The 11,879-nt window shown below is 35.9% G+C and overlaps 1 protein-coding gene across 1 annotated transcript in view; it reads right to left on the bottom strand.

Annotated features, from left to right (window-relative positions):
- Nucleotides 1-955: 955 nt before the first annotated feature.
- LOC104412516 (carbonic anhydrase 1-like) overlaps nt 956-11,879 on the bottom strand; it is a 23,508-nt gene continuing 12,584 nt past the window's right edge. The window contains exons 2-4 of the mRNA XM_010023256.1: nt 5,088-5,279; nt 3,795-3,910; nt 956-1,063 (exon numbers count right to left, since the gene is read on the bottom strand). Coding sequence (XP_010021558.1) covers nt 956-1,063; nt 3,795-3,910; nt 5,088-5,279 — 416 coding nt within the window. The remainder of the gene's footprint in view (nt 1,064-3,794; nt 3,911-5,087; nt 5,280-11,879) is intronic.

Here is an 11,879-nt window from a genome sequence, read left to right as displayed (position 1 = left end):
GACGTCATTTGCAAAGCTGAATACTACTCTGCTTGAGAAATAATGAAACTGGTGCCGTAAGTTTATGGCCAAACCAAGGTGGTTTATTTTTTCATGGCCATATGTCTAATAATTCTTTATCAGATATACAGGTGAAATAAAACAGCAATTACCACATAATTTCTTATAAAACACCAGTAGCATAGCACTGATACAACAGCGTTTCATTTCAAAGTGCTTTCTTTATTAGTTTAATTTTAATCAGGCATATATCAGCTAAATTAGAAAAAGAAACCATTTTTATTAGCCACATCAACAATAACCCATTAGTAATTGCCTTCAACAGCAGCAATTTCATTGAAAAAGAACAACAGACATCTCATACAGTTGTGCAAACTCCTTGTGAAAAGCTGAGTACTGATTAATTTCACTCTGAAAAATTACTTTGCTTATTACCACAATTTACATAGTACATCAGAAGGAATGTGAAGATTCATTAAAAATTTTCAATTGCATTTCACTGTTAAAATTAATGAATTAAAACAGATTAGTTGCCTACCACAAAAAGAATATAGATTAATTCCAGTAAAAGCACCAGCCAAATGCCATAGTGAATTACAGCGGCTTCTGGCAGGACAGGAATATTGCAACTGAGAACACATAGATTCACAGAATCATAGAATGGTTTGGGTTGGAAGGGACCTTAGAGATCATCTAGTTCCAACCCCCCTGACATGGGTGGGGACACCTTCCACTAGACGAGGTTGATCAAGACCCCATCCAAACAGCCGATAACTGTCTACATGGTGGAACACCAACAATACAAAATATCTTATGGGATCCCATTAACTTATGTCCAGGACCATGCTTGCAGCTCCCATATCTCAACAGCCTCCTTCAGCTGCATTATTCTTAACTGTTCAAAGGGCAGATGAGACACTGCTAAGATTTTAATTTAACTAGCCTATTACCGTGATCAGTCTGTGATGACGTTCATCTTAGTCTTTACTGAATCCAAGGCCTTCAAGACAGCCTTCAGGTTTCCCTTGCATAAGCCAATCTGTAAATAAGAAAATTTAAAATCCTAACAATGTAACAATAGTTTTATTCTAACAGAATTGAGAATAAATGTTGATTACATTAGCTTTGCAAACCCACTGAGACAAAATTTAGGACTTTGAGGAAATAACAGGAAGTTTTGCTTCTGCTTTGCAGAGTAATGGTAAACAGTAGTGCAAAAACAATCTGTCATTCAGAAGTATATAATTGCCTTGATCATCTGTTCTTATCTTTGAAATTCACTTTAAAAGCATTCAGAGAAATGGTTTTGCTGGTATTCTTTTTTTGAAATTTTACTATGAGTAATTATATTTTAGCAGTATATAATACCCGGTTTTGAAAGGCTAGATATGTCATGTACATGGGTTCGAGACTTCTTGCAGTTCTGATTTAGAATTTTATGTTCCAATTGATAGACAATAATAGCACATGTGACTTAAAATGACTTTATGTGAAAGTTCACATTGCTCTAGGTGGAGAGGAGAGCAAACACAAAAGGTGGAAGCATTGAATGTTGCAAAGATGGACGAAACACCACAAGCTCATCGAATGGGTACTTGGGTTAAAACATCCATGTAGAAGCTTGGGCAAAGTTGTCAATATGGGCTAAATCAAGATAAGAGACAGTCCACTGATTTAACTCAAAGGCCTGTTTTTCCTAGACCTCATCACTGACTGCAGTATAGCTAGGGAAAGGTAGGAGCAATGTGTTTTCAGTATGTCAGTAACTGACCTTCAGGAAAAGTGATAACTGCCAAGCCATCCAGCTTGCTGGAAGCCTCAGCTACATTTGAATACTTGTCTGCATTCCAGAGAATGAGATAAAGCTAAAAAGCAATTTATAGGATCATTTTTTCTGGTTCTATTACACAGAAATGCCACAATTAGAGTAATACAGAAACACCACTCTGCACTCTTAGGGTCTGACTGTGAAACCGAGACCATGCTTGTGAACGAACGCCTGAAGATTTATGGTGTTCAGCTGAATTGCCCTGGCATTGTCAGGACTCGCACCCAGGCTTCACCTTGGGGTATGCAGAACTGCACATAATCCTAAAAGCAATTTAGGGGTAAGTACACAGAGATACGGAAAAACACAGCTTAAAATGGACATGTATTTTTCTAACTCTGTTGCTAACAGTTTCCTGTGCATGCCTTTAATTCCATCTCTTTAAAAACGTAATGCATTAAATAGAATTTTGAGGAGTGTTTTTGCACTTTTTTACACATGGTGCAATATTTGTTCACAATAGTCTCATTTACTGCAAAAGACTGATGATATGCCATGAACATCATGGCTATGGATGGTTTGTATTCAAAATAGATCTTTCAGCAAGTATTTGACAGTATTTGCTTTAATAGAGTTTTAAGGAACTTTGTTCAGCCTAGTATGCTGCATATTATGTCTTGAACTAATTATTTTTTTTGTGAAATATAAAATTCCAAAACTCACAGAACATGGAAATCATAATGGTTTCTTTAAATGCCTTGTCATTTATGAATATGCTTAGCAATTCCTTAGCAACTATGTAATTCTACGGGAATAGTCTAGTCCTGGATTATTTGTATAGTGTTTCAGCAACATGGCCACAAAAATATCAAAACATCTTAAAATACAGGGAGAAGATTCTAAAATACAGAAACAGAACATGGAAATAATCATACAATGCACATAACCTTAAAATTCTGATTTAAATCAGTTTCTTTTTTAAATTTCTGTTATTTTTTTAAAGCTGAATTGCTGCCTTTTCAACTTGACATCTTTACTGTTTCAACATATTTTCAACTATTGATCCAAAGCAAACTAATAAACACTTAATCATGTGGTGCTTAAACACAGCTTAAGTGCACTATCTCTTTACAGCAGAAAGCAATTCTAAAGGGACACCCCTTTCTTATCTTGGCTGCATCAAATGAGATAGCTTTAGCACTCTCAACAGCAGAAAATTTCCTATTAGGAACACACTTCTGGCTGTGTGCTCCTAATGCCTAAATTAAAAATGTATAATCCATCTCATTAGTTTGTCATGTTGTAACGTTCCTAAAAGCTAGGAAGCTGCCAAAGATAACAGTACATGGATTGCACATGAATTGTTTGTTGGCATGTTGATGACTATTAGCAGGACCCTAAGGCAGTGGAATACAAATAAAATCTGTTACTTTAGAGGTGGGTTATAATTCTTGTAAACCAGACCTTGCTTCATTATCTGAAGACATTTAATGTACTTGACAGCTGCTGGGGCTCTCACTAGGTAACTTTTTTACCTATTTTTCTTTGTTACTTTCTTCTGTATTTCTTTCTTATTTGCTAGTCTTGAAAATCCAGGAGAAAAACACACCTTAAAATGATCAGCATGCTTGTAGCTTGTAGCTCCAACTACAAATACAGTAAGGCACTGGGTGATCAAACTCTCTAAAAAGCAGATGATTTAGTTTTAAGATGAATGTACTTTTACAGCTGACATTTTAACATTTAGCAGGTGCTATTTACTTTTGTACCTGCAACTTTCAGATCTATTTTATTATTTAAGTATGATTTCAAGTATCTCAATTTAGAATAAAAAGTACTGATCGCAAACCCCAATTTGCTCCTTCAAAGTCAACTTTGCACATGCAGAGATGGCATTGCTTTTGAAAATAAAATAACTATCAAAGCTATCTACATATGCGTTATTTATTTATTTATTTATGCTCTTTTTGCCTAGGGATGATGTATGTGACCAGACTTGGCTTTGACATTTTTCCATTGACGCTACCTCTGAGGCATATATCCTTCCACCCATTGTGTGCTCTGATCCTTGCTCATCAGTTTGATCTTTGGAATGAAACTGCCTCAACCTCCATGTTCCAGTCAGAGGTCCACTGGTCAGCACTGCAAATATATGAAGTATGGTAAAAACATCAATCAATAAAGTCATCTTGACAGGCAAGGTATAGATTTTAAAAACTTTATAACTTGCAAGCAGATTTTCCCATGTTTACATGTTAACATATCTTGATATTAGATTCCTTTTAAACATCTGGAGGGGAAAAAAAAAGAAAAAAACAAACCAAAACCCAAAACCATAACACAACAGTTTGTGCAGGTAAGCCAAAGTTACGGAAGGTTTTAATTCTAGGTATGCATATAAGTGCATTGATAATAGTAAATCTGCATGTCTCCTCGATACAGTTCCAAAATTCAGGTGAAATACATATGAATACACACACTTCAGAGAGAAAACAAAAGGAAAAATAATGCAGAAAACCAGCAGTTTGCTAGAAACAGTAATTGGATTTTAATAACAGTAGAACAAACAGTCCTACCTTACGGAATTCACTTCTCATTAAAATTTATTTATGACAGTATTTTAAAGGTCTCTTTCTTCATGGAAGTAACAGTTACAGGTACTTGATGTTTTCTCAATTTAGATTATGAGATGCCACAGGTGTACTCAGATGTTACTGGCACTGTTTGCTGTCCATTATCATTAGTTCCTTGCTTACAAGAAGATAAATGGGTATTGATTCCCTCCTGTAATTGTTCACAATGCTTAAAAATACGTTCCTGAAGTTCTTGCAGCACTTGCAGTATTATACACCAGCATAAAGAAATCTCTTCTTTTGCTATCAAGGTAATAAAGAAAAAACCTAGTCCAGAGTGATTCCATACGGAGTTATACTGTGAATAACTTTTCCATATGTATAAATCTCCCACCACATGTTGATAATAAAATAAAAAGCACAATTGAGTAACTGTGTTTAGAAACCTTCCTTTTACCTTCTACTCCCCAAATCAGTGATTATCCTGAAGATTTCCTACTGTGAAATTACCAGTCCTTTTGCTGTTAACACAGGAACACTTGCCAGAAAGCTCTAATTTTGAAGAACATAATCTCCTGGGACACCTAAAATGTGTTGCCAACTAGTCTAACAAAATCAGGAAGCATACCCTCATTATGTAAATATTGCTTAAAGGCAGTTAGTAGTTTTCTATATAAATTAGAGAAAAAGAGAATGAAAAAAAGAAAATTTCTCACATCCCCTCTCCGGATCCACTTTTTACTAACCTGACTGATCGTCCTTATCCTCAAAATCCACATGGAATGATTGTCCAAAGTTGACTATCTCTTTGCACGTGGAAGGTTTCCAAATGATCTGGAGGAGCCTCAGACATACACCTTTTTTTACATCCTTGGGTTTAGTAGGAGATTGATGGTCTCTGTTGGCAATAGGGTATAACTTGTGCCACTGGTCAGGTCCTAGATAAATAAATAAATAATCAAAAAGTTTCTTACCTCTAATTCTGTACCAATACTGAATTCATGACACTTTTCCTGTGAAACAGTTGTATACATAATACATATACTTGATATACTAATAATCCATGTAATTCTGAAGACTTTTTGTAAAGAAAAGAAATAAATATTTAATATATTTAAGTAAATCTGACCTATTAAAGATAGCTTTTACTATTGTTCCTTTGATAACTCCAGTTCAAATTTGCCACCTTTTCTTCTCCTTGCAAGGTACTGTCTTCTTTTAAAGAAACTACTGATGCTGATGAAAGCTAAGACAAGATCTATGCTTTGATTTTCTTCTGAATGTCTACCTTATGCCTGGGCTTTCATATGTCTGCTTAAATGGTAAAGACAGTAATATTTTCTAACTAACCTTTATTGATTTCATATGATTTCAGAATAGTATCAGTAACTGTGATAAGCGAAAGGATTGTAATAAGGAAACTGTGTGGCTTGCAATGTGTTTACTTTTTTATTCAATATGTATATTAACACAGATATGATTTAGAAGCCAAATTAAAATATACATCATTCTAACTGTTCAAATGTTATCCAAAGACACTAAATCTTCACAATCCAAAGGATAATTACAGTATAAAAGTGCAGACCACATAGAAAACAATGCATGCTCAGCCTTTTTGAGAATCCATGTCAATGATTAAAGACATCTATGTATGGATTTTATAATGTTAACTTTTACTATCTCTAATAAATATTTGGTCTCAATAGCTTTTAGTGGTGGAAAACAAATAACAATGTCCATGTGCAATAAAATGGTCACTATATTGTTAAGTAATTACATTAATATGAATAGCAATGCTTTCATTAATAAAAGGGGAAATTCAAGGCCTACTAAGTGCTACCAGCTTCAGATGTTTTAGAAATGATCTCAAGCCATTTTTGCAATGCTAGGAATCTTCAAGGCAATCTTCCTGGGGACTGATACCTGAATAAGTGCATGACTGAAGTCCAACTTCCATAGCAGGTCCTGTCTTGTAGCTCAAGAATACACACAATCACCTCTTTCTTTAGTAATAAAATACCATGCCCTGACTCTCTGTTTTAAAGCTAAATTCTGCTAATGCATATGGGATTTTGCCTAGCTTAAACTCTGTCTCAGACATACTGAAAAGCAGGATTGTATTTTTAGGACCATATGCCTGACAGTACTGCAGCATAGTTAAATAGTTGTGGTATTATCTATATTTGTAACCATTTGAACAGAGTGCATGGAGTAAAGATTTCTATATAAAATAAGGTTTATCACAGACTATGTAAGCATTGCTTTGTCATCCTGCGTTGCAAAAATGGAACCTGTTGACATTTTCCTGTTTTTCTTGCAGACTATTCTCAGTAATAGGAAACTACTGATATCTGCCTTTGCAGATGTATGCAGCTGACGTCAGGAATTTCAGATACCATTGTGCAAGTAATGGTATAACCTGTAAAATTTGTGGCATTGATGCCTAGGAGTATGACCGCTTTTAGGTGTGTCTCAGTTATAGGTGAATTGCAATATTCTGTTGATATTTTGTTGTTGTTCAGAAATTATATTTTATCAGAATAGAAAAGGCTCAAAGGAAAACTATCACCAACAGCTTCTGTTGAAAGAAAGACAGCTTCACCTGCTTAGCCCCTGATCAAATTACTAGTCAGATTACTAAGATGGTATCAGTGTTTCACTACATCATGAAATTTCTGCTTGAAGCAAAGGGTTCACAATTTATGGTCCTTGGGCAACCTTGCTGTGTAAACTATGTGATAAATGAAGATAGCAAAACTAGTAGATCAGATGGAAATATTAGGTTTGCTGGACTTGGCCTGCTGTTTACTTGCAGTTCTCCAGCTGGGAGTCTGAAGAGCTCAGTAACCAGGCTTGCAGTAAGCCTTCAGCACCCTGTTATGGCAAGGGGAACCGGGAGCCTGCCGCTGTCCTGGCTCGTATGGTCTGGAATGGCTGTGATAAATTACTGCCATGTTTAGACTTGAAACAAGGCTCGGGCTGGTTTCGGTGGTTGTATTTTGAGGCTTCAGAAACCAAACCTGGCACCAGACACTAAAAAGATTCAATCCACTTCTCTGGAGAACTGAGCCATTCCAGCAGGCAGCCCAGAAGCACCCAAAAATGCTACTTTCATCCCAGGCACTCAGGACTTACAGACTCTCTCCTGCTGCATGAGAAGATTTGGGATTTGAGTCCAAGTTACAAGGTTATTAGGGACATGTAAGCCTCCCAGCCTCCTGCCTATCCCTTAGGACAGTTAGGAGTCCTGGAGGGACAGGTAGGCCTGGTACATTGGGAGAAATATATTCATGGCTCAAAAGTTTTTCACTTTAAGGATCAGAACTTTTTCAAAAGTATTTGTGGGTGGATTTAGCAGGCATCAGTAAAATTTATAAATTCTTTAAAGAACTGTTTTGAAACAGATTGTGTTTCTTGAAGAAGATAAATCCTGACTTTTGACCAGACCTGATGTCAATTATCATCATTGCTTTGGAATAATGTAGGATAAATTCCTTCACTCCTATGAGAGCCAGAGCACCAAATCCTCTGCAGTTGTTCACACTCACAGCAGACTGAAAGAGCCAGAGACCCCTCAATTCTTTGTCTGCTTAGTCATCTGTAGGCAGTGTTGGTCATTGTGAGTTATACAGACAATATCAGATATTCTGTCAGGTGTCAAGAACTATTGGTTGGACCACTAAAAAATCCCAAGTGACTAGTTAGGAGTAATCCAGAGAGATCTGAAATTGTGTTTATAGTTTGAGTGAAACAGAAGGTGCATTCCAGCATGATATGGGGACAACATAATATAAAGAAATTCAGTGACAAATAATACAGAAGAGAGGGACAAGATAATTTTGAATGTTCTAACCAAGAAGGGAGTGAAATTTTAGGAATAATAGCCAAAGGAAATATAAACTTTAACTTGTTATACAGATGCAATGGGAATATAATGTGGAAAAATTTCCACAGTATCTTTTGCTTCATCAGATAATCAATGTCAATTTTCTGACTATGAAAGATATTCTTTCTGTGCGAGGTGAGCATGGCAGAGATTCAGTAAAATGATCTCTTGGAAGAGGAGCCAAGATTTCAGAGTTGTGACCTTTTTACTGTCTCATCAGCAAGGCTTTAAAGTAATTCTAGACCTCCGACTAAAATGCAGCAGACAGTGTGTGAGTGACACAACAACTGGTTTGCTTCTTGAAACCCAATACAACTGGCTTATGATTCCTCCTATTACACCCTTTTATACCTCCTGAAGTTTCAGCTTTTAACTATGACCTTATTACTGTTGCTAAAATACTTAACTGCTAGCATTTCTTAATTAAAGTATAAGGTGCTGGGTTTTAGAATTTTGAATTAAAACCTGTCAAAAAAAATTATTTTTTTTTTTCTGGGTGAACGCAGAGAGTAAGGTTAATGTTACGAAGGAGCTCTTGAGCTCATGAATGAAGAGCTCATGAATCAGGATTCAAAGGAAAAGAATCCAGTATTTCTTTGAACAGACTAACCACTTTTTTAATTCTTGAAGTTACAATGTGGCTGTATTATCAGCTTTTCCGAAGATGATAAAGAAATTAGGTTTGAATTTAAACAAAGTCCCAGGAACTAAGGTGATGCAACTTAGGAAGGGTGGCTCATATCTTATTGCTTGTTGCACAGCACTTGCCATTTGGGTGACTTCTTTCAGTTCCCTCTCCTACCTGGCAATATGATAGACAATATGATTTAAAGCACTTTGTAACTATTTCAGTGGCTCTCGTGCATTTCTACAGTGTACTTGTATTCCAGACATTGTCATGTTATACAAATGCACTAAAATTATCGGACTAAATTGCAAGACAGCAACCACAAAAAATGTGCCAGCAGCATAGGGCATAAGGCAGCTGAAGATCATGGATGGTAATCTGTATTCCATCAAGTGCTAACTACTGCCTCCACACTTTAGGCAATCCACACTCTGCAGGGAAAGTGTTAGCACCTTTCCAGGAAACTGGGATGAAAGAAATGTGATATCCTTGGCTAAACCTTCAAAGTATAAATAGAAGTGGATCCCTGGCTTTCCAGATGAGCATGGACAAAGTTTTGATGTCTAAAGCTCTGAACCTGTAAATCACTATAGATGTTTCTAACTTTCTGCATAGCAGAACATCTTATTTGCAAGTATGACATTAAAAGTGAACATAGTATAGGAACAAATGTAAAATAATCTTATTTTAAGGACACTGGACAGAAAAAAAAAAAGCAAAACACAAAAAGTTCTTGGAAATACATTAAATTACAAGAATGTTCAAAGGCAATTTTTCATTTTTTAAGTGTCAAATACTACATATCTTCATAATGAATCATGAAAAAATCCTACAAAAAGTTTAAAAAATATTTCACTAGGTCTCATAGTGATTCTTTTTAGTTGATGTTTACAAAGAATTAAGATACTGTTATTTGTAATGTTCTGGTCAAAATTCAATAAGCCATAATAGATAATGTTCCCTAATAGCTCTTGTAAATAAATTAGTGGAAGGAAATTGCAAAGTTATGAAAGTTTTAGACTGAACTAGAAGGAGGGTGCTTCCAAGCCATCAGGTATTGCTCGGTCTGAGGAAGCTCTGTCCATACTTATACAGACTATTGCTTAGGGTGCAAGAGGTAAGGATTTAGAAATAAAATAAGACATAGTAAATATTGGCCTGTGGCATATAGGTGTGAGATAATAGGACCCCAATGGCTGTGAAAGAGATACTGTCTCATGTTACCTTTCACCTGCTTCCTGCACCAGGCTTTGCTGGGAAAGATACAGCTTACTTTGTTTATGCACGGCTGGTTATTGTGGATTAGGATCAAATCTGGTCCCTCTTTGTGAGGAGAAAAGAGTCAGCTTAAGTTGGATTTTTATCTGCTACAGGCTACAGTTTTAGGCTTTTACCACTAACTAGGCATTTATTTTAAGTGGTGAAAGATAATTGATTTCTTTATTCCTATTTGTTGACAGACCTATAAATTATGAAACTGTCTGTCCTGTAACTCCCTATCCCAGTTATGAGAACAGCCAGTCTGAAGCAGGAAAAAAAATTGTGTCTAGATAATGAAGTATGCATAATCTTTTGTTGTTATCAAGTGTTAAGTGAGCTTATGTAGTCCATATTTTCTAGTAAATGTCATCAAAACTTTATAAATATCATTATGCAACTCAGATTCAGAGAATATATTGCATTGCAACTGGTATTTTTAGATATCACAACAGATTTATAGGTGGACATGGCATGGTGATAAATAAAAATTTTATTATTTGCAGTTATACTGGCACAGCATTAAACAATCTGTGTCAGAAAACAAACTACGTTTGTTTTTTTCCTTTAATTCTGTACCTTAATATGTAAGAAGTATATATAGCTGCAACAGACTTAATCTGATTTATAGATATAACATATGAAAGAGAAAGACAGACTGCTATGATGGTACATTTTACTTGCTCTACATTAGGGGCTTCCAGTTCTTTGATTTCCAGATGCTTAAACATTTACCAACAAAGAGAAAATAAACCCTACTGAAAGCAAGCTTGCTCTTCTTAGTTGTCTTTCACCTCAAAAAGAATAGACAGATTGCAGAGTTTGGGGGCAGAAGCTGAAAATCACATTTGTGTGCCATGAGACTGCTGAAAATTGTTACCTGCATGATATATTTTCAGGATTTGGTTGGACCCTTTAATTCGAGCTCCTGATCAGTCTGAATACAGCTTTGCCAAGTATTACTCCTAGTGTTTCTGAATAAATTCAAACTATGTATAGAGCAGGTGTTTGCCCAAGGTAACCAAATGTATTCAATTTTTGGAACTCTATATAAAACAGTATGTAAACAAGTACTTCAGTGGTCTGTGGTAACACCTGTATTCTGGAAGTTGCATTAGGCATAAATGAAACTTATGATATTGTACAGAATTGACTGTTGGCTAAAGGGAAAAACCTTCTTTAAGTGGTATTACTGACTGTGAAAACTGCAATGTTTTAATCAAAACGTCCCTTCCGATCGATAAGACAAAAAACGTTTTAAGCAGAATGAGGCAGTCACACAACCTCCAGTTTGGGAGGCTTTCAGCAGGGAGCTGTGCCCTCTGCTGCTTGTTTGAGCACAGTGAAGATACACCAGTAAGAAACAGCCTGTATACCTTTGACCTGAAACCTGGGTGAAATGGGACAATTCAAAGACATCTCCTGACGTAAGTATTTTTATAGGGTAAGGTTGTTGTCCAAAAGCAATTTCTGTTATTAGGATTTTTGTCAAAATGGTACAGAAAATTTAATTTGTGTTTGATTGTAAGCTGCATTGGGTGGCTGAGAATATTTGTTTCCAGTGCCCTAAAAGACTAAGCAGTGAAAAACGGGAGCAGCAGAATTTCTGAGAAGTTTGGCTTTCGTTTTCTTTTTTTCAGTGACAGAGCATTAAAATTCATGCTTTCTTCAGAAAGAGTGGGTAAAAAAGTGTTAGCTCTTCTATGTTTGAAACCTGCTGCAACTAGCAATTGCAATCTAAGTATCATATTTGTTAAGAAACAGGAA

The sequence above is a fragment of the Nestor notabilis genome, unplaced genomic scaffold, assembly GCF_000696875.1.
Source record: "Nestor notabilis isolate BGI_N333 unplaced genomic scaffold, ASM69687v1 scaffold15251, whole genome shotgun sequence".
NCBI classification, from domain to species: domain Eukaryota; kingdom Metazoa; phylum Chordata; class Aves; order Psittaciformes; family Psittacidae; genus Nestor; species Nestor notabilis.
This window is presented reverse-complemented; position numbering and strand designations above follow the sequence as displayed.